We start from the raw sequence: 25,211 nt of genomic DNA, 5'->3' as shown, positions 1-25,211 counted from the left end.
AGAGATAGAGATATTATATAAAACAAATTTTTTTTCCTCCAGGAAGGTGGAAACATCTTCTACCCTCAGTAGTAAATGTGAATTCCCCATCCCTATTTATATTAAGGACATTACTATATTGTCTTTTTTATCTTTTGTAACTATTTTTCCCTCATCAATTGTATTTCAAAAGTATTTTACATAAGTGAATTTTTCTGATGTGACCAAGTTTTTAAGTGTTAGTTCATATTTTTTTCTTGTAATTTCTGTTTTGGTGTTGTATTTCAGGATTTTTTCTGCATACCGAAATTATATAAATGCATTACAAGAGTTTAACCTTTATCAGTTTAAATACTTACCATTTGTTAACTCTTACCAAATTTAAATTTTTCTAAAATTTCTATATATTCTTTTGACCCATCTATTTTTATAAGAATAGTGAGTTATCAGTGTTTATAATACTTTTTATTATTTGAAATTTCATGTCTTTTTAATTATTTACCTTTTTTCAAAAATTTCTTAACTGCTCTCATTGATTTATTCTTTCATCTCAAGGAAGGACAGATTGTTTATGGAGCATAGGCCATAGCTTCAGTCTATTATGAATCTTCAGTAAGCCATAATATGATGACTATATCAATAAAAAATATGAACTATAGCTATATAGTACTTGGTAATTGAAATTATTTACTTTTTGTCTGTATCAAGGCCCATATAACTTGTTACTAGTTGTCAATGGACCAAGTATACTCAAACTCAAGCATCCTAAATAGAAAATTAATTATGTGGTTTGTGTCTTCATAGCCCCAGGTGGTTTGATTTGCTTCCACATGAGGTCCAAATCTACATTTGTCTAGAGGTAATAATTCCTGATAGTCTACAAGGCCAGTGATATCTCAGGAAATATCTCAAATTAACCCATACAACTCTAGCACTGTTGACATTTCTATCCATGGAAATAGCTGTCGTTCATGGTTATCTGTAAGCAATCCAGGATAATAATAGCCAACACATATAGAACAATTACTGTGTTCAGATGTGTGCTCAGCATCCTCATGAGTTTTCTCATAAACCTCCTAGTAACCCTATAGTCCAGGGGCTCTTAATGTTCTCACTTTATTTTGAGCAAGTCAATCTTAGTGTGTTCGAGCTACTTGGACAAGTTCATAAAGTGGGAGGGTATCAGACAAAACTCTTAAAGTCTGAACCTTTAACCACAGTACCATGCTATTTATCATGTAGAAAAATACCTTAAAATTGAAAAAAAAATGTTGGGGTCAATAGTGAGCTATCCTAGCCTCCTTTTGGAATACTAAGTATGAAGACTTCCCTAAGAAGATGTGTTCCATAACTTTATTGGGCACATATGCTGTGCCTCAAGAAAATATTATCAGAGTAAAGTTATGATATAGTTTTCCAGGCCAGTTGGAAGGTGATATGTCAAATACATTTGCATAAAAATTTGTGAAATTATTACAAATGGGTTAAGTTACTTTTCTTAAGGGTAAAAGAATAAATTTTAAAAATTTATCTAAATCACTATCTGGAACTGAACGGCTATTTCAGTTTTAATCTGGAGGTGATGCCACTTATGCTCTTATAAAGCAGAAGTTCTATAATAAATTACCAAAGGCTTTTTAAAAAACTTTCAATGAATGATCTCTGTAAGAATCACAGCATTTGTTTTTTTAAGTTCTCAAAGTTGAAAATATCTCTGATTTTCATGAGATTTCATGAAATAATTGAGAAACTAAAAACACTAAAGTCATTTCTTGATAATTTGAGATGAAAAGCTGGGGTCTTCTCATCAGGACAGTGATTCTTTCCCAGTTTGCTTCTTTCCCAGTACTCAGTGGAGGAAAGAATGGCACAAGTGAGCAGTGTAATGCTGTCATTTCACCTGAGTCAGCAGAACATTCTCTGTTCTCTGATTCTAGAAGCACCAAGCAAATGGTTGGGGGAGGAAATATTACAGAGGTCACTTATTTCATCCTTTTGGGATTCTCTGATTTCCCCAGAATCCTAGCAGTGCTCTTTGTTGTATTCCTGCTCATCTACATTATGACTCTGACTTGGAACTTGTGCCTCATCATCTTAATAAGGATGGACTCTCACCTCCACACACCCATGTACTTCTTCCTCAGTAATCTGTCCTTCATGGATATCTGCTATGTGACCTCCACAGCCCCCAAGATGCTCTCCAGCTTTTTCCAAAAGCAGCAAACTATCACCTTTGTGGGTTGCGCCGTTCAATACTTTGTTTTTTCAATCATGGGACTGAGTGAGTCTTGTCTCATGACAGCCATGGCTTATGACCGATATGCCGCCATTTGTAATCCTCTTCTCTATTCATCAGTCATGTCACCCACCCTTTGTATTTGGATGGTGTTGGGGTCCTATCTGGCTGGACTCTCTGCTTCTGTATCCCAATTGTGTGCCATACTTCAGCTTCACTTCTGTGGGCCTAATGTCATCAACCACTTCTTCTGTGACATGCCCCAGTTGTTAGTCCTGTCCTGCACTGACACTTTCTTTGTGCAACTCTTGACTGCTATATTAACAGTGATCTTTGGGATAATAAATGCCTTCATCATCATGATATCCTATGGCTATATTGTCATCTCCATCATGAAGATCACTTCAGCTAAAGGCAGGTCCAAGGCTTTCAACACCTGTGCTTCTCATCTGACAGCAGTGTCCCTCTTCTATACCTCAGGTATGTTTGTCTATTTGAGTTCCAGCTCTGGTGGCTCCTCCAGTTTTGACAGATTTGCATCGGTTTTTTACACTGTGGTTATCCCCATGTTGAATCCCTTGATTTACAGTCTGAGGAACAAGGAAATCAAAGATGCCTTGAAGAGGATACAAAAGAAGAGATGTTACTGCTGAGGTTCTGTCCAGATTTGTCCTATCAGAAACCTTAACCGTCGATAATATGCACATGAATGGACTATAACAAAATTCATACTACCTTTGGATAAAGAAAGCTTAATTTGACACAGATAATATGCCAAATGGACTGACAAGTGACTTGATTCCACACAAACACAATACGTTTGAGTCCTGGAGATTCATACTTTCACCCTACATGAGGGGTGGCCTCATCATTTATTAGTAATTTTCAAGTATTTGTAAAATGTTAAGGTGTAGAAACTCATTACTTATTTTTGCTTTGGAGATTGAGTCCTGCTGTCTCAGCCCTCTGATCACAAAGGAGCAGTACGTGACAGAGACCCCCAGGAGTGTAGAGATTTTGTCTTCAAATATTTTGATGCAGCGTAATCCAGACATGATGGTGATTGATGTTTGTTCTGTATTGCTGCCATAGTGGGAATAAACGCACACACAGAATGTGCCTTTGAAAACAGATAAAGCTATACAATTAGCTGGTTGAGTTTCCTGGGAAGAGCAGTCTGAGATAGCTAATGTTTGTCTAAGGCCTCTTTCAGGGCTAATCATCCAATAAGTTTGTTCACATCCAGTCTCTACCAGCTGTAATCTTATGAAGGAAAAGTGATTTGAATCATAAGAGGATTGGAACGAAGGATGTAGTCCCTTCAGTACCATTTACTTAGGAGTTTGATGGTTTACTTTCTTGCTTTTAGTGTTGAGTGGGTGTTTCTCATGGAAGATGATGTTCAAAATCCATGTCAGAGCCGATATCAGTTTTTTATATTGTGACTCAAGCCTCTTTCTCCCATTAAATGTGGAAAATTTACCCTTGTCTGACATAGCCAGTGTTTCACACTATTAAATCATTTCTGTTATTTCAAGCATCTGTTTATGTTTGGTATGAGGAGACTTGCATGAAAATTCATTATAAGAATAGAGTTACTGGATATTAAATATTGCAGACTAAGAACAAATATGGGAAGTTGGTATATATTCTGTGTATTGTCTGTGTTGAATATTGTATGTCCTAGAGATTTATGGTGTTGTATGGGGTGATATAATGTGTGGAGTAGATGGTTAGAGTTACTCTAATGCTGATACTTTCTAGGAAGCCTTAAGAGCCAGAGGGGAAATAATAGTGGGAGAGGCAGGGTTTTTAACTTTGGCCAGTTTTCTTTGTGTAAAGTAGAACATAAACATAAAGGCACATAAACATAAAGTAGAACATAAACATTCAAACATAACACAATCTGTTTGAATAAGGAAACAAGTTGTGTAACAGTACTGACTGCTGATTTGCCAGATTGCTCAGACTTGAACCAATTGGTATAAAACAGATGTCATTACAATGACATATTATCCTTGGAGATTCATTGGGTTCTCAATGCTGTTTGGAGGGGGGGCTCCTAATTCTGATGAATCATGTAATTGTTCTCTTTAATTAAAGATTATAAATGAAGAGGCATTTGAAGCCTTTGCCAAGTTTTTCACAAGTTTACAAATGGATGGAATTGAGAGAAGGGGAATCACTGAATCTCTGGGAGAGAATGTGAGGTCTTACCCCATACCAAGGAAGTAGTGCAGTGTGAATAAAAGATGTGTGCTCCCCTTCCCCACCGTGTAAGCTTAGGTATGCTCTTTGAAGTATTGTTCTTTAAAAATGTGTAAGAATGTATGTGAAGTCTTCCTAAGGAACCATGAGGGCTTCAGTAGGAGGAGCACCTCATAATCATTATGCTGTGCATTAGATTTCCATATTTATTTATCTTTTAGTCGCAAGGTTATACCCTTTCAAAAAATATCTTTCCTATTTCCTTGCTCTCTAGGTCTTGGTATCCACCATTGGACTCTCTGTTTCTATGGGTTTGGCTTTTTGACTCTGTATGATATTAGTGCTATCATACAGTTTATGTCTTTGTCTGACTTATGTCACTTGGCATAATGCCATCAGGGTCCATTCATGTTGTCTCAAATGGCAAGATTTCCTCCATGTTGTAGTTGGGTAATATTCCACTGTACTATGTGTCAACACCATGTCTTCTTTATAATTCTTTGTCATTCCATGTATTGCCTATTATGAATAATGCTGCAATAAACACGGGAGTGGAGATGATCTTTTTGGTATCCTGTTTTTATTTCTGTTGAGTGTATACCCAGAAGTTGGGTTGCTTGATCCTATGGTAGTTCTTTAATCTTTTGAGGAACATCCATAATGTTTTTATTTTTTTAATTTATTTAATTTATTTATTTTTAACGTTTATTTATTTTTGAGACAGAGAGAGACAGAGCATGAACGGGGGAGAGTCAGAGAGAGGGAGACACAGACAGAATCTGAAACAGGCTCCAGGCTCTGAGCTGTCAGCACAGAGCCCGACGCGGGGCTCGAACTCACAGACTGCGAGATCATGACCTGAGCTGAAGTCGGCCACTTAGCCGACTGAGCCACCCAGGCGCCCCCATACTGTTTTTAATAGTGGCTAAACCAAGTTACCTTTCCACCAGTAGTGTACAGGTATTCCCTTTTCTCCAAATCCTCACCACCACTTATGACCTCTTGCTGTGATGGTAGTCATTCTAACAGGTGTCAGTTGATGTTTCATTGTGCTTTTGATATGCATTTCCCTGATGATTAGTGATGTTGTGTATCTTTTTGTGTACCTATTGGCCATTTGGGTGTCTTCTAGGAAAAGTATCCATTCAGTTCCTCTACCCAATTTTATTTTTATTTATTTTTTTTTTTTTAATTTTTTTTTTCAACGTTTATTTATTTTTGGGACAGAGAGAGACAGAGCATGAACGGGGGAGGGGCAGAGAGAGAGGGAGACACAGAATCGGAAACAGGCTCCAGGCTCTGAGCCATCAGCCCAGAGCCTGACGCGGGGCTCGAACTCCCGGACCGCGAGATCGTGACCTGGCTGAAGTCGGACGCCTAACCGACTGCGCCACCCAGGCGCCCCTCCTCTACCCAATTTTAAATCAGATTGTTTTCTTTTTGAGTTTTATGAATTCTTTTTACATGTTGGATATTAACCCCTTATCTGAGGTACATGGTTGGCAAATATTTTTCAGTATATGGTTTGCAGAGATTTTCTCCTATTCTGTAGGTTGCCTTTTGATTATGTTAATTGTTCTTTGGCTGTGCAGAGGCTTCTTAATTTGATGTAGCTGCACTTGTTGACTTTTGCTTTTTTTGCTTGTGCTTTTAGTATGAGATCCAAAAAATAATTTTCAAGACCAGTGTTAAGGACCTTGTTCCCTATCTTTTCTTCTAGGAGTTTTATGGTTTCAGGTTTTATATTCCTATCTTTAATCTATTTAGGGTTAATTTTTGTGAGTGATGAAAGGTGTTGACCCAATTTCATTCTTATGCATTTGATGATCCAGTTTTTCCGAAACCATTTATTGAAGAGACTGTTCTTTCCTCACTGAGTATTCCTGGCTCCCTTGTTAAATAGTAGTTGACATATAGGTGGGAGTTTATTTCTGGATTCTATTTTATTCTACTGACCTATATGTCTATTTTTATGCCAGACCCATACTGTTTTGTTTAGTATAGCTTTGTAGTATAGTTTGGAATCAGGAGAGTGATTCCTCCACTTTTGCTCTTTCTCAAGATTCCTTTGGCTTAGGTCTTTTGAAGTTTCACACAAATTTTAGTATTTTTTTTTATATTTTGGTGAAAAATATCATTGAAATTTGATGGAGATTTTCTTCAATCTATAGATGACTTTGGGTAGTATGGAAATTTGGAGAATATTAATTTTGGTTCATGAACATGGGATATCTTTCCATTTTTTGTGTGTGTGTTCTTTAATTTTATCAATTTATTTTAGTTTTAATGGTACAGATCTTTTACTTCCTTGGTTAAATTTATTTTTAAGTATTTTATTGTTTTTAATGTTACTGTGAATGGTATAATATTTTTTTACTTCTTTTTCAGGTGTTTCATTGTTAGTGTATAGAAATGCAACTGCTTTCTGTATGCTGATTCTGTGTACTGCAACTTTACTGAACTTGTTGATTAGTTCCAACAGTTTTTTGGTTGAGTCTTAGGACTTTCTAGATATAAGTGAGTGTGATGTTAGCTGTGGATTCTTATTTCTGGCCTTTATTGTGTTGCAGTCATTTCCTTCTATACCCAATCTGTGGACAGTTTTATTTAAGAAAGGATGTGGTATTTTTTCAAATGCTTTTTCTGCATCTTTTGAGATGATATGCTTTTTATCTTACATTAACGTGGTGCATCACAGTTATGTTTTTGTGTATGTTGAACCATCCTTGTAGGGACAATGTTCATTTAATCATGGTGTATGATCCTTTAATGTGTTGTTGCATTAGGCTTGCCTGTATTTTATTGTGAATTTTTGCATGTATATTCATCAGGGATATGTCTATAATTTTTATGCAGTGTTCTCTGTCCTATTACAGATATAGCCTTCTAAATCTGACTATATACTTACCTCTACCAGTGTGTGGTCTATTTTCATATTAAATATTTAAAAAAATTTTTAAATGTTTATTTATTTTTGAGAGAGAGAGAGAGAGAGAGAGCAGGAAGGGGCAGAGAGAGGGAGGCACAGAATTAGAAGCAGGTTCCAGGCTCTGAGCTGTCAGCATGGAGATCATGATCTGAGTTGAAGTCGGACACTTAACCAACTGAGCCACCCAGGTGCCCCTTTTCTTTTCTTTCTTTTACTTTAAAAAAAGTTTATTTATTTCAGAGAGAACATGAGTGAGCACAAGCAGTGGAGGGGCAGAGAGAGAGTGAGAGAGAGAGAGAATCCCAAACAGGCTCAGCGCTGCTAGCACAGAGCCCGAAGTGGGTCTCACACTCAAACTCATGAGATCATGACCTGAGCTGATATCCAGAGTTGGACACTTAATAAACTAGGTCACCCTGATAGCTACACGTTACATCTTATCTTATCTTACCTTATCTTTTCTTTTCTTTGTTCTTTTCTTTTATTTTCTCTTTCTTTCTTTCTTTCTTTCTTTCTATATAATTTATTGTCAAGTTGGCTAATATACAGTGTTTACATTGTGCTCTTGGTTTCGGGTGTAGATTCTCATGAGTCATTGCTTGTGTACAACACCCAGTGTTCATCTCAACAAGTGCCCTCCTCAATGCCCATCATCCATTTCCCCGTCTCCCCCACCCTCCCTTGCATCAACCCTCAGTTTGTTCTCTGTATTTAAGAGTCTCTTATGGTTTGCCTCCCTCTCATCTCCTTTCATCATTTCTTGTTGGAAAGGTCTAATGGTGATTAATACTCTCAACTTTTATTTGTCTGGAAAAGTCTTTATTTCTCCTTTCTGTCTGGAGGATAACTTTGGCAGATAGAGGTTCTCAGCTGGCATTTTTCTCCAACACTTTGAATATGTCTTTTTACTGTCTCCTGCTTAAGGGTGTCTTCTGTGATATCCATTGATAGCCTAATGGTGTTCCTTTGGAGTTTACAATCTTTTTTTTACTGGCTGCTTTTAGGATTTTCTCTTTGTCTTTACTTTTTGACACTTTCATTATACTATGCCTCAATGAATAATTTTGCAATGAGATAATGTAGCAGTCTATTAGCTTCATTAACTTGGATGTCCATGTGTGTCACCAGGTTTGAGAAGTTCTTAGCCATTATATCTTTAACTAGACTTTCTGCTTCCTTCTCCAGTTTTCTCTTTTCCAATTCCAATTATTCTAAAATTGTATGTTTCATGGTTCCCATAGGTTTTCTTTGCTCTTTTTTTATTCTTTTTTTTCTTTCTTCTCTGACTAGGTTATCTCAAAGTTCCTGTCCTCCAAGCCACTGATTCTACTTTCTGTTTCCATCTACTGTAGATACTTCTATTACATATTTTTAATTTTATTCATTGAGTTCTGCAGCTCTAGATTTTCTGTCTGGCAATTTTTTAAAGTTTATTTATTGAGAGAGAGAGACAGAGAGAGAGAGAAAGAGAAAGAGAGCGAGCGAGCAGGAATGAGTTGGGTGGTAGAGGGGGAACCAGAGAAAAGAGAATCCCAGGAAGGCTCCAAACTGCCAGCATGCCCATGAGATCATGCTCTGGGCTGAAATCAGACGCTTAACCAACTGAGCCACCCAGATGCACCTGTTTGGTTATTTTTAATGATTTCTGTGTCTATTACATATCTCATTTTGTAATGAATTAAATAATTCAATTGTCTTTGTGTGTTTTTATTTCATTCAATTGTCTTTGTGTGTTTTTCTATATCTCATTTAGTTTCTTCAGAATAGCAATTTTGAATTCTTTATTAACTAGATTTTAAAATTCTGTGGCTTTAAATTGATGGATTGAAGATTATTTTCATTTTTTAGGGATGACGTGTCCTTAGGTCTCATGTTCATTTGAGTTTTGTGTTTCTACTTTTTTTAATTCAATTTTTTAAAATTTACATCCAAATGAGTTAGCATATAGTGCAACAATGATTTCAGGAGCAGATTCTTTAATACCCCTTACCTATATAGCCCATCCCCCTCCCACACCCCCTCCAATAACCCTCTGTTTGTTCTACATATATATGAGTCTCTTTTGCTTTGTCCCCCTCCCTGTTTTTGTATTATTTTTGTTCCCTTCCCTTATGTCCATCTGTTTTGTCTCTTAAAATCCTCGTATGAGTGTATTCATATATTTGTCTTTCTCTGACTAATGTCACTTAGCATAATACCCTCCAGTTCCATCCACGTAGTTGCAAATGACAAGATTTCATTCTTTTTGATTGCCGACTAATACTCCATTGCATATATATATACCACATCTTCTTTATCCATTCATCCATCAATGCACATTTGGGCTCTTTCCATACTTTGGCTATTGTTGATAGTGCTGCTATAAACATGGGGGTGAATATGTCCCTTCAAAACAGCACACCTGTATCCCTTGGATAAGTACCTAGTAATGCAATTGCTGGGTTGTAGGGTAGTTCTATTTTTAATTTTTTGAGGAACCGCCATACTGTTTTCCAGAGTGGCTGCACCAGCTTGCATTCCCACCAACAATGCAAAAGATATCCTCTTTCTCCTCATCCTCGCCAACATCTGTTGTTACCTGAGTTGTTAATGTTACCCATTCTGACAGGTGTGAGGTGGTACCTCATGGTGGTTTTGATTTGTATTTCCCTGATGATGAGCAACGTGGAGCATTTTTTCATGTGTCAGTTGGCTAGCTGGATGTCTTCCTTGGAGAAGTGTCTATTCATGTCTTTTGCCCATTTCTTCACTGGATGATTTGTTTTTTGGGTGTTGAGTTTGATAAGTTCTTTGTAGATTTTGGATACTAACCCTTTATCTGATATGTCGTTTGCAAACATCTTCTCCCATTCTGTCGGTTGCCTTTTAGTTTTGCTGATTGTTTCCTTCTCTGTGCAGATGCTTTTTATTTTGATGAGGTCCCAGTAGTTCATGTTTGCTTTTGTTTCCCTTGCCTCCCAAGGAGTGTTGAGTAAGAAGTTGCCGTGGCAAAGATCGAAGAGGTTTTTGCCTGCTTTCTCCTCGAGGATTTTGATGGCTTCCTGTCTTACATTGAGGTCTTTCATCCATTTTGAGTTTATTTTTGTGTATGGTGTAAGAAAGTGGTCCAGGTTCATTCTTTTCAATGTCACTGTCCAATTTCCCCAGCACCACTTGCTGAAGAGACTGTCTTTATTCCATTGGATATTCTTTCCTGCTTTGTCAAAGATTGATTGGCCATACGTTTGTGGCTCCATTTCTGGGTTCTCTATTCTGTTCCATTGATCTGAATGTCTGTTCTTGTGCCAGTACCATACTGTTTTGATGATTACAGCTTTGTAGTATAGCTAGAAGTCTGGGATTGTGATGCCTCGCTTTGGTTTTCTTTTTCCAGATTGCTTTGGCTATTTGGGTCTTTTATGGTTCCATACAAATTTTAGGATTGTCTGTTCTAGCTCTGTGAAGAATGATGGTGTTATTTTGATAGGGATTGCATTGAATATGTAGATTGCTTTGGGTACAACATTTTAACAATATTTGTTCTTCCTATCCAGGAGGATGGAATCTTTTTCAATTTTTTGGGTCTTCTTCAATTTCTCTCATAAGCTTTCCATAGTTTTCAGTGTATAGATTTTTCAACTCTTTGGCTAGATTTAGTCCTAGGTATCTCATGGCTTTTGGTGCAATTGTAAATGGGATCCATTCCTTGTTTTCTCTTTCTGTTGCTTCGTTGTTGGTGTATAGGAATGTAACTGATTTCTGTGCATTGATTTTTATATCCTGCAACTTTGCTGAATTCATGAATCAATTCTAGCAGTTTTTTGGTGGAATCTTTTGGGTTTTCCATGTAGAGTATCATATCATTTGTGAAAAGTGGAAGTGTGACTTCCTCCTGGCTGACTTAGATGCCTTTTATTTCTTTGTGTTGTGTGATTGCAGAAGCTAGGACTTCCAATACTATGTTGAATAGCAGTGGTGAGAGTGGACATCCCTGTCTTGTTCCTGACCTTAGGGGGAAAGCTCTCAGTTTCTCCCCATTGAGGATGATATTAGCATTGGGTCGTTCATATATGGCTTTTATGATCTCGAGGTATGCTCCTTCTGTCCCTACTTTCTTGAGGGCTTTTATCAAGAAAGGATGCTGTATTTTGTCAAATGCTTTCTCTGTATCTATTGAGAGGATCATGTGGTTCTTGTCCTTTCTTTTATTGATGTGATGAATCACGTTAATTGTTTTGTGGGTATTGAACCAGACCTGCATCCCAGGTATAAATTCCACTAGGTCATGGTGAATAATTTTTTAAATATTGTTGGATCCGGTTGGCTAATATCTTGTTGAGGATTTTTGCATCCATGTTAATCAGGGAAATTGGTCTATAGTTCTCTTTTCTCATGGGGTCTCTGTCTGGTTTTGGAATCAAGGTAATGCTGGCTTCATAGAAAGAGTTTGGAAGTTTTCCTTCCATTTCTATTTTTTTGGAACAGCTTCAAGAGAATAAGTGCTAACTCTTCCTTAAATGTTTGGTAGGATTCCCTTGGAAAGCCATGTGGCCCTGGACTCTTGTTTTTTGGCAGATTTTTGATTACTAATTTGATTTCCTTACTGGTTATGTGTCTGTTCAAATTTTCTATTTCTTCCTGTTTCAGTTTTGGTAGTGTATATGTTTCTAGGAATTTGTCCATTTCTTCCAGATTGCTCATTTTATTGGCATATAATTGCTCATAATATTCTCTTATTATTGTTTTTATTTCTGCTGTGTTGGTTGTGATCTCTCTTCTTTCATTCTTGATTTTATTTATTTGGGTCCACTCCTTTTTCTTTTTGATCAAACTGGCTAGTGGTTTACCAATTTTGTTAATTCTTTCAAAGAACCAGCTTCTGGTTTCATTGATCTGTTCTACTGTTTTTTTGGTTTCGATAACATTAATTTCTGCTCTAATCTTTGTTTTTTCCTGTGTTCTGCTGGTTTTGGGTTTTATTTGCTGTTCTTTTTCCAGCTCCTTAAGGGGTAAGTTTAGGTTGTGTATCTGAGATCTTTCTTCCTTCTTTAGGAAGGCCTGGATTGCTATATACTTTCCTCCTATAACCACCTTTGCTGCGTCCGAGAGGTTTTGGGTTGTGGTGTTATCATTTGCATTGACTTCCATATACTTTTTAATTTCCTCTTTAGCATCTTGTTTAGCCCATTCATTCTTTAGTAGGATGTTCTTCAGTCTCCAAGTATTTGTTACCTTTCCAATTTTTTCCTTGTGGTTGATTTCGAGTTTCATAGCATTGTGCTCTGAAAATATGCACAGTATGATCTTGATCTTTTTGTACTTGCTGAGGGCTAATTTGTGTCCCAGTATGTGGTCTATTGTGGAGAACTTTCCATGTGCCCTGGATAAGAATATATATTCCACTGCTTTAGGATGAGATGTTCTGAATATATCTGTTAAGTCCCTCTGGTCCAGTGTGTCATTCAAAGCCATTGTTTCCTTGTTGATTTTTTGATTAGATGATCTGTCCATTGCTGTGAGTGGGGTGTTGAAGTCTCCTACTATTAAGGTATTACTATCGATGAGTTTCTTTATGTTTGTGGTTAATGGATTTATATATTTGGGTGCTCTCACATTTGGCGCATAAATGTTTACAACTGTTAGGTCTTGGTGGATAGACCCCTTGATTATGATATAATGCCCTTCTGCACCTCTTGACACAGTCTTTATTTTAAGGTCTAGATTGTCTGATATAAGTATGGCTACTCCGTCTTTCTTTTGCTGACCATTAGCATGATAGATGGTTCTCCCTCCTCCTACTTTCAATCTGAAGGTGTCTTTAGGTTTAAAGTGGGTCTCTTGTAAACTGCATATAGATGGATGTTGTTTTCTTATCCATTCTGTTACCCTATGTCTTTTGATTGGAGCGTTGAGTCCATTGACATTTAGAGTGAGTACTGAAAGATATGAATTTATTGCCTTATGTTTCTTGTAGAGTTGGAGTTTCTGGTGGTGTTCTCTGGTCCCGTCTAATATTTGTTGCATTTGGTATTATATATATATATATATATATATATATATATATATATATATATATTTATAAACATATAAATATATATATATTTTTTTCCACCTTTCTCCCCTCAGAGAGTCCCCCTTAAAATTTCTTGCAGGGCTGGTTTAGTGGTCACAAACTCCTTTAATTTTTGTTTGTCTGGGAAACTTTTACTCTCTCCTTCTATTTTGAATGGCAGCCTTGCTGGATAAAAAATTCTTGTCTGCATATTGTTCTGATTCAGCACACTGAATATATCCTGCCACTCCTTTCTGGCCTGTCAAGTTACTGTGGATAGGTCTGCTGCAAACCTGGTCTGTCTTCCCTTGTAGGATAGGGATTTTTTTCCCTTGCTGTTTTTATGATTCTCTCCTTGCCTGAGTATTTTGTGAATTTGACTATCATATGCCTTGTTGATGGTTGGTTTTTGTTGAATCTAATGGGGGTCCTCTGTGCTTCCTGGATTTTGGTGTCTGTGTCCTTCCCCAGGTTAAGAAAGTTTTCTGCTATGATTTGCTCACATAATCCTTCTACCCCTATTTCTCTCTCTTCCTCTTTTGGGACCCCTATGATTCTGATGTTGTTCCTTTCTAATGAGTCACTGATTTCTCTAATTCTTAAATCGTGCTCTTTTGCTTTAATCTCCCTCTTTTTTTCTTCTTCATTATTCTCCATAAGTTTGTCCTCTATATCATTGATTCTCTCTTCTGCCTCATTCATCCTTGCCACTGTGGCATCCATTCGTGATTGAAGCTCAGTTATAGCATTTTTTATTTCATCCTGACTAGTTTTTACTTCTTCTATCTCTGCAGAAAGGGTTTCTAATCTATTTTTGACTCCAGCTAGTATTCTTATTATCATGATTCTAAATTCTTGTTCAGACATCTTGCTTATATCTGTGTTGTTTAAGTCCCTGGCTGTAGTTTCTTCCTGCACTTTCTTTTGGGGTGAGTTCCTTAGTTTGATCATTTTGAAGGGAGAAAAGGAATTAATGAGGTAGAAAAAATTAAAATTAAAAAAAAATAAAATTAAAAAATTAAAAACACACACACAAAATCGAATAAATGATGCTAGATCCTAGGTGTGTTTTGGTGTGGGTGTTGAAAATGGTTTGATAGTTTAGAGGAAAAAGGGGAAAGGAGAAAAAAAAAGGAAATTGTTTGAAAATTTGAAAAAATGAATACACTGAAGTAGACTAAAATGAAATGATGGAAGTAAACTAGAATTTGAAAACAAATTTACACAAAAGTAAAAAATATAGTAAAAAAATTAAAGAAAAATATTTTTTAATAAAATTGAAAATAAAAATGAATTTTTTCCCTTTTGTATTCAAGAAAAAGAAAAGAAAAATGAAAAAGAGAAAAAAGAAAGAAAGAATATTGAATAGATGGACCTGCTAACAGACTGAATTACAACTGAAATTACTTCGTTTTCCCTAGAAGTCAGACTGTGAAGCACTTTATAGTCCATAGATTAAGCAGGTGGTGAGAGTTGTGTTCTTGAAGAGCGAGGTTGGCCCCGTTCGGCGGGGCTTAGTGTAATGACTCAGTTCTCCACTAGATGGCGCTGCTAGCCTACTGGGGTGGAGTGCTGTGGTGCTTGTAGGTGTGAATGCGCATGTGCAGGAGTGGTGAAAATGCAATCACTCAGGTACCCAGTCTGTAGTATCAGAACTCTGTTCTCCCCAAACAGCAATTGTGCACCTGTCCTTTGTCTTCAGCTTTTGTCCACTCCCTGCTTTTTCACTGTTCATGACCAAGCCCCAGGTAGTACCTGTCTCCCTTGTTTTGTCTCAGATATGGCTGTTTTCCCTGGCCCCTTGTTTCTGAGGGACTGTGGCTTTGACCCGTTCCACCCCTCTGCAGAGAGTCTCACTGAGCAATGGCCGAATGCTGGCTGCACCCAGGAAAGTTCATGGGACAGTGCTGCTGCCAAAGCTCAGAGACTGCGGCCAGGTGCCAGCCCACCTCAGAAAAAGTTCGCGAGATAGTACAGTAGCAGCATATCAGGGATTATGGAAAATCACAACACAAGTCTGGCACCAGGCTTCACTCTTAACAACCTTGTTCCAGCACCAGCAAATGTGGCTGTTTTCTGGGGTCTGCTGGGCACAGGTTGCCTCACAGCCTCTACCAAATGTCCTTTCAGCAATGGAACCACTTCTCCCCGTGTGGCCCAAGAACCTCCCAGTGGGGATTCGCCCTTCCCACCAGAGCACTGCCAGGTATTGAGCTGTGGAGTTGCAAACTCTCTGCGCTCCCCCTATTTACAGCCTTAATGGAATTTAAACCCTCTCCTTTCTCCTTTCTCCTTTCTCCCTTTTTAGTTCAGTCCCTGCAGCTGTTACCAATTTTCCACTTTCTCTCCAGCTGCTTTTGGGGGGGGGGTGCTTTTCCTGTATTCTCCCCACCTTCTCCATCCTCTATGCACGTGCAAAAACACCTCCCTGCCCTCCGTGGCTTCTCTCTCCCCATGTTCACCTCTCCGTGTCATGTACCTTCTGAATTCTGTGGTTCAGGTTGTGCAGATTGTTGTGTTAATCCTCAGATCAGTTTTCTAGGTGTGCAAGATGGTTTAATTTCATGGATGGGAGACACAGAGAAAACATCCATGCTGTTCTGCCATCTTGGCTCCCACCTCTCTGAATTTTGTGTTTCTGCTTTTGCAGTTGAAATAGCAGATGCTTCCTCAAATCTTTACTAGCTGTCTTCTGGTGGGGGATATTTTTCATAGGTTTCACTTATAGCTGGTATTTTATTCAACTTTGTCTGGATTCACCTGTTCTAGACTTCTTGCTGTGGTTGAATTCTTCATGTTGTATGTATGCACTGCTTCTTAGAACTCACCAGGCTGGCTCCTGGAAATCTCTGCTTTGTTTCTCAGAAGGTAGTGCTACAGCTCAAGTTTATGGTTTCTCCCTTGAACAGAAATCATGGCCCGATTTTCTTAGCATATTCACTGTTTACCAGAGTTCGCTCTTGCCCCTGACTTGAGATAGTGCAAAATGAGTGCACAATAAGGGAGAGTGGCGGATTTAGCACTCACAGTGCTGAGGTGACTGCAGGCCAGGTGGAGGGGGGATCTACTGCATCCCTTTAATGCCCTTTGATATTCTTACCTGCCTCATTCACAAACTCTGTGCCCGTCCCCCCAAACAGCTTCCCAGTAATTAAGATCCCACCTAAGTACTCAGTACTACTGGAGAGAAATGGGTTCTGGGTCTCTCCATTGCATACCACACAGCTGTGGTACTCAGGCACTCACTAACCAATTTTTCTTTGCCCCATAGGATAGGTTGCCACTGGTTAGTTCACTCCTCTGCAGTGTATTGCCTTGGGAGAAGGGTGATACTGGTTATGTTCTTCCTTTACCTTTTCCAGTGCATACAAACTCGTATTTATTTTTTGCTCTGGGGGAGAGCTGAAGTCTTTCCTCAGGACAGTTGGACTTGGACAAAATATCATTTGTCCATGGCTAGCACTCCAGGTTTTCCCTGACTGTGACTGAGAGGTGTTGGGGATGGTTTGCTAGCTTCTATTAGCCCCACAGCACACATTGAGATCTGTTGCCTGTTCCCTACTGCACAAGTGGGCAAAACTCCTCCTTGGCCCTGTCCATGTGGTGCTGGATCTCACAATTCCCACATATGTACTTTTGTTCATGGCTATGTGCTGATTTTCAGTTTTTAAAGGAGGGGCAAAAAAGGGGTTCTAGTTCAAGATGGCAACATAGGAGGCTCTTGAACTTACTTTCTCAGATGGACACAGCAAATCTACAGCTCCACACAGAGCAATTGGCTGTGAGAGAAATTCATAAACTAACCAAATGACTTCTACACATTGTACAAACAAGAAAAATTCCACATCGAAACAAATGGGAGAGGTAGAGACACAATCTTGCCAGTAATCCCTCCCCTGGCACAGCCACATATATTGGAAGGGAACTCAACAACTTTCAGCTTTTACCTGAATGGTGTGGGGCTTAGACCCAATATGTAGCACCTTAACTTTTAAGACTTCCTCTTGGGGAGTGGGCCCCCCAAACCCCCATCTCTGAAAGCCAACTGGGTTTACATCCATGAGACCTACAAGATGATAGTAAACAAAGAAACAGTTCTGAACTATCACCTGGGATTTAGTGCAGAAGCAGCAGTCAGAAACACTGAACTCCCAGTCTTTTCCTGAAAGAGGTCCATATGTATATTATAAAAGCTATATCCTGAGGGTCAGCCTTCTAATTTCACACACACCTATGGGTAGACTGCAGTCTCCCCTGCAGCAGGATTGTGTGGTTTCTGTGTGTATGGGGACACATCCCTTGATAGCCTGGCTCTGTTGGCCAATAGGACTTGCACTCATGGATCCCATAGGACTTTAGCAAACAAAGAAACAGTTCTTAATAGGTTGTCCCCCTCTTCTTGCCCCTGGGTAGGCTTAGTGCAGAGGTCATAGACAGAAACACCTATATCCCTGAAAGAGGCCTACATGCATACTTTAAAAATGCTTTCTGAGTATCTGACTTCCAATCACCCTGCATTTAGGTGTTGACTGAGATCCTCTGTTTTGAGACACTGGCAGGTTGTGGCACACCCTCAACTACAGGGAGGCACTAAATATAAGGAAGGCTGTTTGGACAATCACAAAGGTTTGAGAAACAATCATGAGCAGGGTGCATCTGAATAATAAGTTTCATCTCGTACATGAGACTACTCCTTCAAGACCGGGAGAAATGACTATTTATCTAATGCACAAAAACCAACAGAGAGAATCAAGGAAAATGAAGAAGCAAATAAATAGGTTTCAAACAAAAGATTGAGGTAAGACCCCTGAAATAGATCTTAATGAAACAGAGGTGAGTAATGTATCTGATAAAGGGTTCAAATTATGGTCATAAAGATGCTCACCAAGGTCAGAACAATGCATGAACAAAGTGAGAATTTCAACAAAAAGATAGAAAATACAAGAAATTTCCAAGCAGAAATCTCAGAGCTGAAGAGTACATTAAGTGAACTGAAAACTTAATAGAAGGCGTCAGCAGCACATTAGGTGAAATGGAAGAAAAAAGAATCAGTGAAATCAAAGATAGGACAGTGGAATTCTTCAAATCAGAAGAGCATTAGGATAAATAATGAGAAAGAGTGAAGATGCTTAAGAGAGAACACCATCAGGCAGACCAATATTTGCATTATAAAGGTCCCAGAAAGTGAAGAGAGAAAGAGGCAAAAGCTTATTCAAGAAATAATGGCTGAAAATTCCCTTACCTAGGAAAAGAAATCGACATCTAGATCCAGGAAGTCCAGATTATTCTTAGTAACATGAATCCAAAAAGAACCACACTGAGACATACTATAAATAAAATGTCAAAGTTAAAGACAAAAGAAGTAAAAAAAATACCACTAGTTATGTACTAGGAAACCTCCAAAAAATTATTAGCAGATTTTTCAGCAGAAACTTTGCAGGCCTACGGGTGTGGCACAATATATTCAAAGTGCTGAAAGAAAGAAACCTGTCAACCAAGAACAGTCTACCTGGACAAATTATCTTTCAGAATTGAAGGAGAGATAAAGAGTTTTCAGACAGACAAATCTGAAGAATTCATCACCACTAGATTGCCTTTACAGGATATGTACAGGGGACTTCTTCAGGAGAAACAAAAGGTCACTAATTAGTAACAGGAAAACATATGAAAATACAAAAGCAGTTCTAAGAAGGGAAGTACATGGCAATGAATACTTTCATTTAGAAAGAAGAAATGCAATTTAAACAACCTAACTTCACAATTCAAGGAACTAGAAAAAGAAGAATAAACTAAGCCCCAAGTTAGTAGAAGGAAGGAAATAACAAAAATCAGAGTGGAAATAAATGACGAAGAGACTACAAAGACAATAGAAAAGATTAATGAAATTAAGGGCTGTTTTTAAAAAACTTAATAAACAAAACAGACAAATCTTTTCGCTAAGAAAAAAGAGAATGACATAAATAAAATTAGAAATGAAAGAGGAGATGTTACAGTTGCTACCACAGAAATACAATAGGTTATAAGAGACTACCATGAATAATTGCAAGCCAAAAACTTGGGCAACCTAAAAGAAATGGACAAATTCCTATAAACATAAGAACTACCAAGACTGAACCATGAAGAAATAGAAAATATGAGTAGACCAATTACTAGTAAGGAGATTGAGTCAGTAATAAAAAATCCCAACTGATGCAGCAAAGGCAGTCATGTGAGGGAAATATATAGCAATACAAGTCTACATCAAAAAGCAAGAAATGTCTCAGGGATGCCTGGGTGGCTCAGTCGGTTATGTCTGACTTTGGCTCAGGTCATAATCTCTTGGTGAGTTTGAGCCCCACCTGGGGCTCTGTCCTGACAGCTTGGAGCCTGGAGCCTGTTTCAGATTCTGTGTCTCCCTCTCTCTCTGCCCCTCCCCTGCTCGTGCTCTCTCTCTCAAAAATAAATAAACATTAAAAAAAATTTTTTTAAAGAAAAGTCTAAAATACACAATCTAACTTATGCTTAAAGGAACTAAAAAAGGAACAGCAAATGAAACCTAAAGCCAGCAGAAGGGAAATAATAAAGAGTAGAGCAGAAATAAATGACATAAACACACACAAACAGAAGAGATCAATGAAACTAAGAGTTCGTTCTTTGAAAGAATTGATAAAATTGATACCCCCCAGCCATACTTATCAAAAAGAGAAAGGACCCAAATAAAGAAAATCATGAATGAAAGAGGAGAGATTACAACCAAGATCATAGAAATATAAACAATTGTAAGAGAATATTATGAAAAATTATATGCCAACAAACTAGGCAATCTGGAAGAAATGGATAAATTACTGGAAACATACACTACAAAAGCTGAAACAGGAAGAAATAGAAAATTTTAACAGACCCATAACCAGCAAAGAAATCGAATCAGTAAACAAAAATCTCCCAACAAACACAAGTCCAGGACCAGAGGCTTCCCAGGGGAATTCTACAAGACATTTAAAGGAGAGTTAATACCTATTCCCTTTAAACTGTTCCAAAAAAAAAGAAAGAAAGAAAAACAAACGGAAGAAAGAAATAAAGAAAGAAAAGAAATGGAGGGAAAACTTCCAAGCTCTGTCTACCAGGCCACCATTACCTTGATTCCAAAACCAAAGACCACACTAAAAAGGAAAATTACACATAAGTATCCCTGATAAACATGGATGCCAAAATTTTCAACAAGTTCATAGCAAATTGAATCCAACAATACATTAAAGAATTATTCAGCACGATCAAGTGAGATTTATTCCTGGGCTGTGCAGGGCTTGTACAATACTCTCAAATCAATCAATGTGATACACTGCATTAATAAAAGAAAGGATAAGAACCATATGATTCTGTCAATAGATATAGGAAAAGCATTTTATGAAATATAACATCCATTCTTGGTAAAAATCCTCAACAAAGTAGGGATAGAGAGAATATATCTCAACATAATAAAGGCTGTAGATGCAAGACCCACAACTAATATCATCTTCTTGGGGGAAAAACCGAGAGGTTTTCCTTTACAGTCTAGAACGTGACAGGGATGTCCACTCTCATCATTGTTATTTAACATAGTACTGGAAGTCCTAGCCTCAGCAATCAGACAATAAAAATAATTAAAAGACATCCACATCAGTAAGGAAGAAGTCAGACCTTCACTATTTGCAGAGGACGTGATAACTTTAGGTAGAAAACCTGAAAGACTGCAATAAAAAAATTACTAGAACTGATACACGAAGTCAACAAATTCACAGGATATAAAATCAATGTACAGAAATCAGTTGCATTTCTATACACCGGTAATGAAGTAGCAGTAAAAGAAATCAAGGAATTGATCCTATTTTACAATTGCACCAAACCCATAAGATACCTAGGAATAAACCTGACCAACGAGGTAAAAGATCTGTACTCTGAAAACTATAGAAACCTTATGAAAGAAATTGAAGAGGACACAAATAAATTGAAATACATTCCATGCTCATGGAGTTGAAGAACAGATATTGTTAAAATGTCTACACTAACCAAAGCAACCTATACATTCAGTGAAATCCCTATCAAAATACCACCAGCATTAAAAAATTTTTTTTAAGTTTTTTATTTTGGTTGATAGACCACAAGTGGGGGAGGGTCAGAGAGAAGGAGAGACAATCTCAAGCAGGCTCTGCACTGATGTGGGGATTGAGCTCATGAATCGTGAGATCATGAACTGAGCTGAGATCCAAGAGTTGCACACTGAACCAACTGTGCCACCCAGGTGCCCCAACCACTAGCATTTTCCATTGAGCTAGAACAAACAACTCTAAAATTTGTATGGAACCACAAAAGCCCCTGAATAGCCAAAGCAATCTTGAAAAATAAAAGCAAAGCTGGAGGCATCACAATTCTGGACTTCAAGCTATATTACAAAGCTGTAGTTTTCAGGACAATATGGCACTGGCACAAAAACAGACACATAGATCAGTGTGACAGAATAGAGAACCCAGAAATAGACCCACAACTATATGGTCAAGTCATCTTCAATGAAACAGGAAAGACTATTGAAGGAAAAAAGACAGTCTCTTCAGCAAATGGTGTTGGGAAAACTGGACAACAACATGCAGAAGAATTAAACTGGACCACTTTCTTACACCATACAGAGAAATAAATTCAAAATGCATGGAAGACCTAAATGTGAGACAGAAACCATCAAAATTCTAGAGTAGAACACAGGAAGATATCTCTTTGACCTTGGCCATAGCAATTTCTTACTAGACACATTGCCAGAGGCAAGGGAAACAAAAGCAAAAATGAACTGTTGCGACTTCAGTAAGGTAAAAAGCTCCTGCATAGTGGAGAAAACAATCAACAAGACTAAAAGACCACCTATGCAATGGGAGAAGATATTTGCAAATGATGTATCAGATGAAGAGTTAGCATCCAAAATCTATAAAGCACTTATCAGACTCAACACCCCAAACCAATTAATCCAGTTGAGAAATGGACAGGAGACATAAATAGACATTTTTCCAAAGACGACATCCAGATGCCTAACAGACACATGAAAAGATGCTCAACACCACTCATCATCAGGGCAATACAAATCAAAACCATAATGAGATACCATCTCACACCTGTCATAATGGCTAAAATTAACAACACAGGAGACAACAGATGTTGGCAAGTATGCAGAGAAGGGGGAACCCTCTTGCATAGTCAGTGGGAATTCAACCAGTGCAGTCATTCTGGAGAACAGTATGGAGGTTCCTTAAAAAAAACTAAAAATACAACTACCCTACGATCCAGCAATTGCACTACTAGGTATTTACCCAAAGTATACAAAAGCACAGATTTGAAGGGGTATATGCATATCAATGTTTATAGTAGCATTATCAACAATAGCCAAACTATGGAGAGAGCCCAAATGTCCATTGACTGATGAATGGATAAAGAAGATGCGGTATGTATACAATAGAATATTGTATACAGTAATAGTGCATATATATAAAATATTGTATATAGTAATAGTATATAGAATATTGTATTTACTAATAGAATATTACTCAGTGGTCAAAAACAATGAAATCTTGCCATTTGTAATGATGTGGATGGAGCTAGAGTGTATTATGCTAAGCGAATAAGTCAGTCAAAGACAAATACCATATGATTTCAGTCACATGTGGAATTTAAAAAATAAAACAGATGAACATAGGGGAGAGTTTTGGAAGGGGCATTGGGTGGGGGGGATGGGCTATATGGGTGATGGACATTAAGAAGTGCAGTGCAGTTGTTGTGGTGAGCACTGGGTGTTATATGTAAGTGCTGAATCACTAAATTCTACACCCAAAACCAATTTTATCATATATGTTACCTAATTGGAATTTAAATAAAAACTTGAAGTCAAATGAAAGAAAAAAAACAACAACCTCCCAACAAATAAAAGTCCGAGACCAGATGGCTTTCACTGGTGAATTTTACCAAATATTTCAAGAAGAATTAAGTTCCAGTCATTCTCAAACTCCTCCAAAATGTACAAATTGAAAGAACACTCCTAAACTCATTTTATAAGAGCAGCATTACCCTAATACAAAAACCAGACAAGGACACCAAAAGAAAAGAAAATTATAGCCCAGTATGCCCGATAAACATAGATGAAAAATCCTCAAGAAAATATTGCACACTGAATTCAAGACCACATTAAAGATCATATGCCATAATCAAATGGGATTTATTTATTTCAGTTATGCAAGGATAGTTCAACATCCACAAATCAATCAATGTCATATAGCATATTAATAAAATGAAAAGTAAAAATATGATCATGCCAATAGATGAAGAAAAAGCATCTGAGAAAGTTCAACACCCAGACATGATTAAAAAAAAAACCTGTCAGGGGCGCCTGGGTGGCGCAGTCGGTTGAGCGTCCGACTTCAGCCAGGTCACGATCTCGCGGTCCGTGAGTTCGAGCCCCGCGTCGGGCTCTGGGCTGATGGCTCAGAGCCTGGAGCCTGTTTCCAATTCTGTGTCTCCCTCTCTCTCTGCCCCTCCCCCGTTCATGCTCTGTCTCTCTCTGTCCCAAAAATAAATAAACGTTGAAAAAAAAAATTAAAAAAAAACAAACCTGTCAACAAACTGGGTATAGATGTAAGATAATCCCACAGCTAACATTATACTCAGTGGTAAAAATCTCAAAGCTTTTCCTCTAAATCAAGAACATGACAAAGATGCCCCCTTTCACCACTTTTATTCTACATAATACTAGAAATTCTAGCCAGAGTGATTAGGCAAGAAAAAGAAGTAAAATGCATTCAAGTATGAAAAGATGATGTAAAACTGTCTCTCTTTGTAGATAACATGATTATGTACATAGAAAACCCTGATGACTTTACAAAAACATTGTTAGAACTAATAACAAATTTAGTAGTTATATGAAAAAATCAGTATACTGTGACATTTATTTTTTTAGTATTTATTAGTATTTTTAAATGTTTATTTTTTAAAAAAATTAAATTAAAAATTTTTTATTGAGAGACAGAGACAGAGCATGAACATGGGAGGAGCAGAGAGATGGGGAGACACAGAATCTGAATCAGGCTCCAGGCTCTGAGCTGTCAGCACAGAGCCTGATGTGGGGCTCAAATTGTGAGATCATGACTGAGCTGAAGTCAGACACTTAACTGACTGAGCCACCCAGGCTCCCTAAATGTTTATTTATCGAGAGAGAGAGAGAGAGAGAGAGAGAGAGAGAGAGAGAGCACATGCATATGAGCAGGGGAAGGGGAGAGAGAGAGAGAGGAAGAGCTAGAATCCCAAGCAGGTGCCACATTGTCAGTGTAGAACTTGAGGTGGGGTGCAAACCCACAAACCATGAGATTATGACCTGAGCCAAAATCAAGAGTCAGACACTTAACCAATTGAGTCACCCAGGTGCCCCAAAACCTGTGAGACTTCTTTTAAAAAAATTTTTTTAATGTTTATTTATTTTTGAGAGAGAGAGGGGGTGGGGGAGGGGCAGAGACACAGGGAGACACAGAATCTGAAGCAGGTTCCAGGCCCTGAGCTGTCAGCATACAGCCCAATGTGGGGCTTGAACTCATGAACCATGAGATCATGACCTGAGCTGAAGTCAGATGCTTAATTGACTGTGACCCAGGTGCCTCAAATCTGTGATATTTCTATATACAAATAATGAACTAGCAAGAGGAGAAATTAAGAAAGTAATCTCATTTACAGTGTTTCAAAAACAATAAAATCCTAAGAATGAATTTACCAAGGAATTGAAAGACCTATATAAGACAGTGATAAGAGAAATGAAGAAGACGCATATAAATGGAAAGTTATATAATTGA

The 25,211-nt window shown here is 37.9% G+C and overlaps 1 protein-coding gene across 1 annotated transcript; it reads left to right on the top strand.

Moving 5' to 3' along the window:
• Positions 1-1,929: 1,929 nt before the first annotated feature.
• Positions 1,930-2,868, top strand: LOC124506340 (olfactory receptor 5AN1). The gene has a single exon (XM_047072389.1). It carries the CDS (start codon positions 1,930-1,932, stop codon positions 2,866-2,868), a length of 939 nt encoding a protein of 312 aa, XP_046928345.1.
• The last annotated feature ends 22,343 nt before the right edge of the window (positions 2,869-25,211 follow it).

Source organism: Lynx rufus, unplaced genomic scaffold, assembly GCF_022079265.1.
Source record: "Lynx rufus isolate CCGP_SWC_20201006 ecotype Redwood Valley unplaced genomic scaffold, mLynRuf1.p SCAF_9, whole genome shotgun sequence".
Classification (NCBI taxonomy): Eukaryota; Metazoa; Chordata; class Mammalia; order Carnivora; family Felidae; genus Lynx; species Lynx rufus.
Note: the sequence above shows the minus strand (reverse complement) of the source record. Positions and strands in the feature narration are given on the sequence as shown.

Bases quoted from the DNA above. Each gene is read 5' to 3' on its own strand.
- LOC124506340 (XM_047072389.1), top strand. From the start codon at position 1,930: ATGGTTGGGGGAGGAAATATTACAGAGGTCACTTATTTCATCCTTTTG.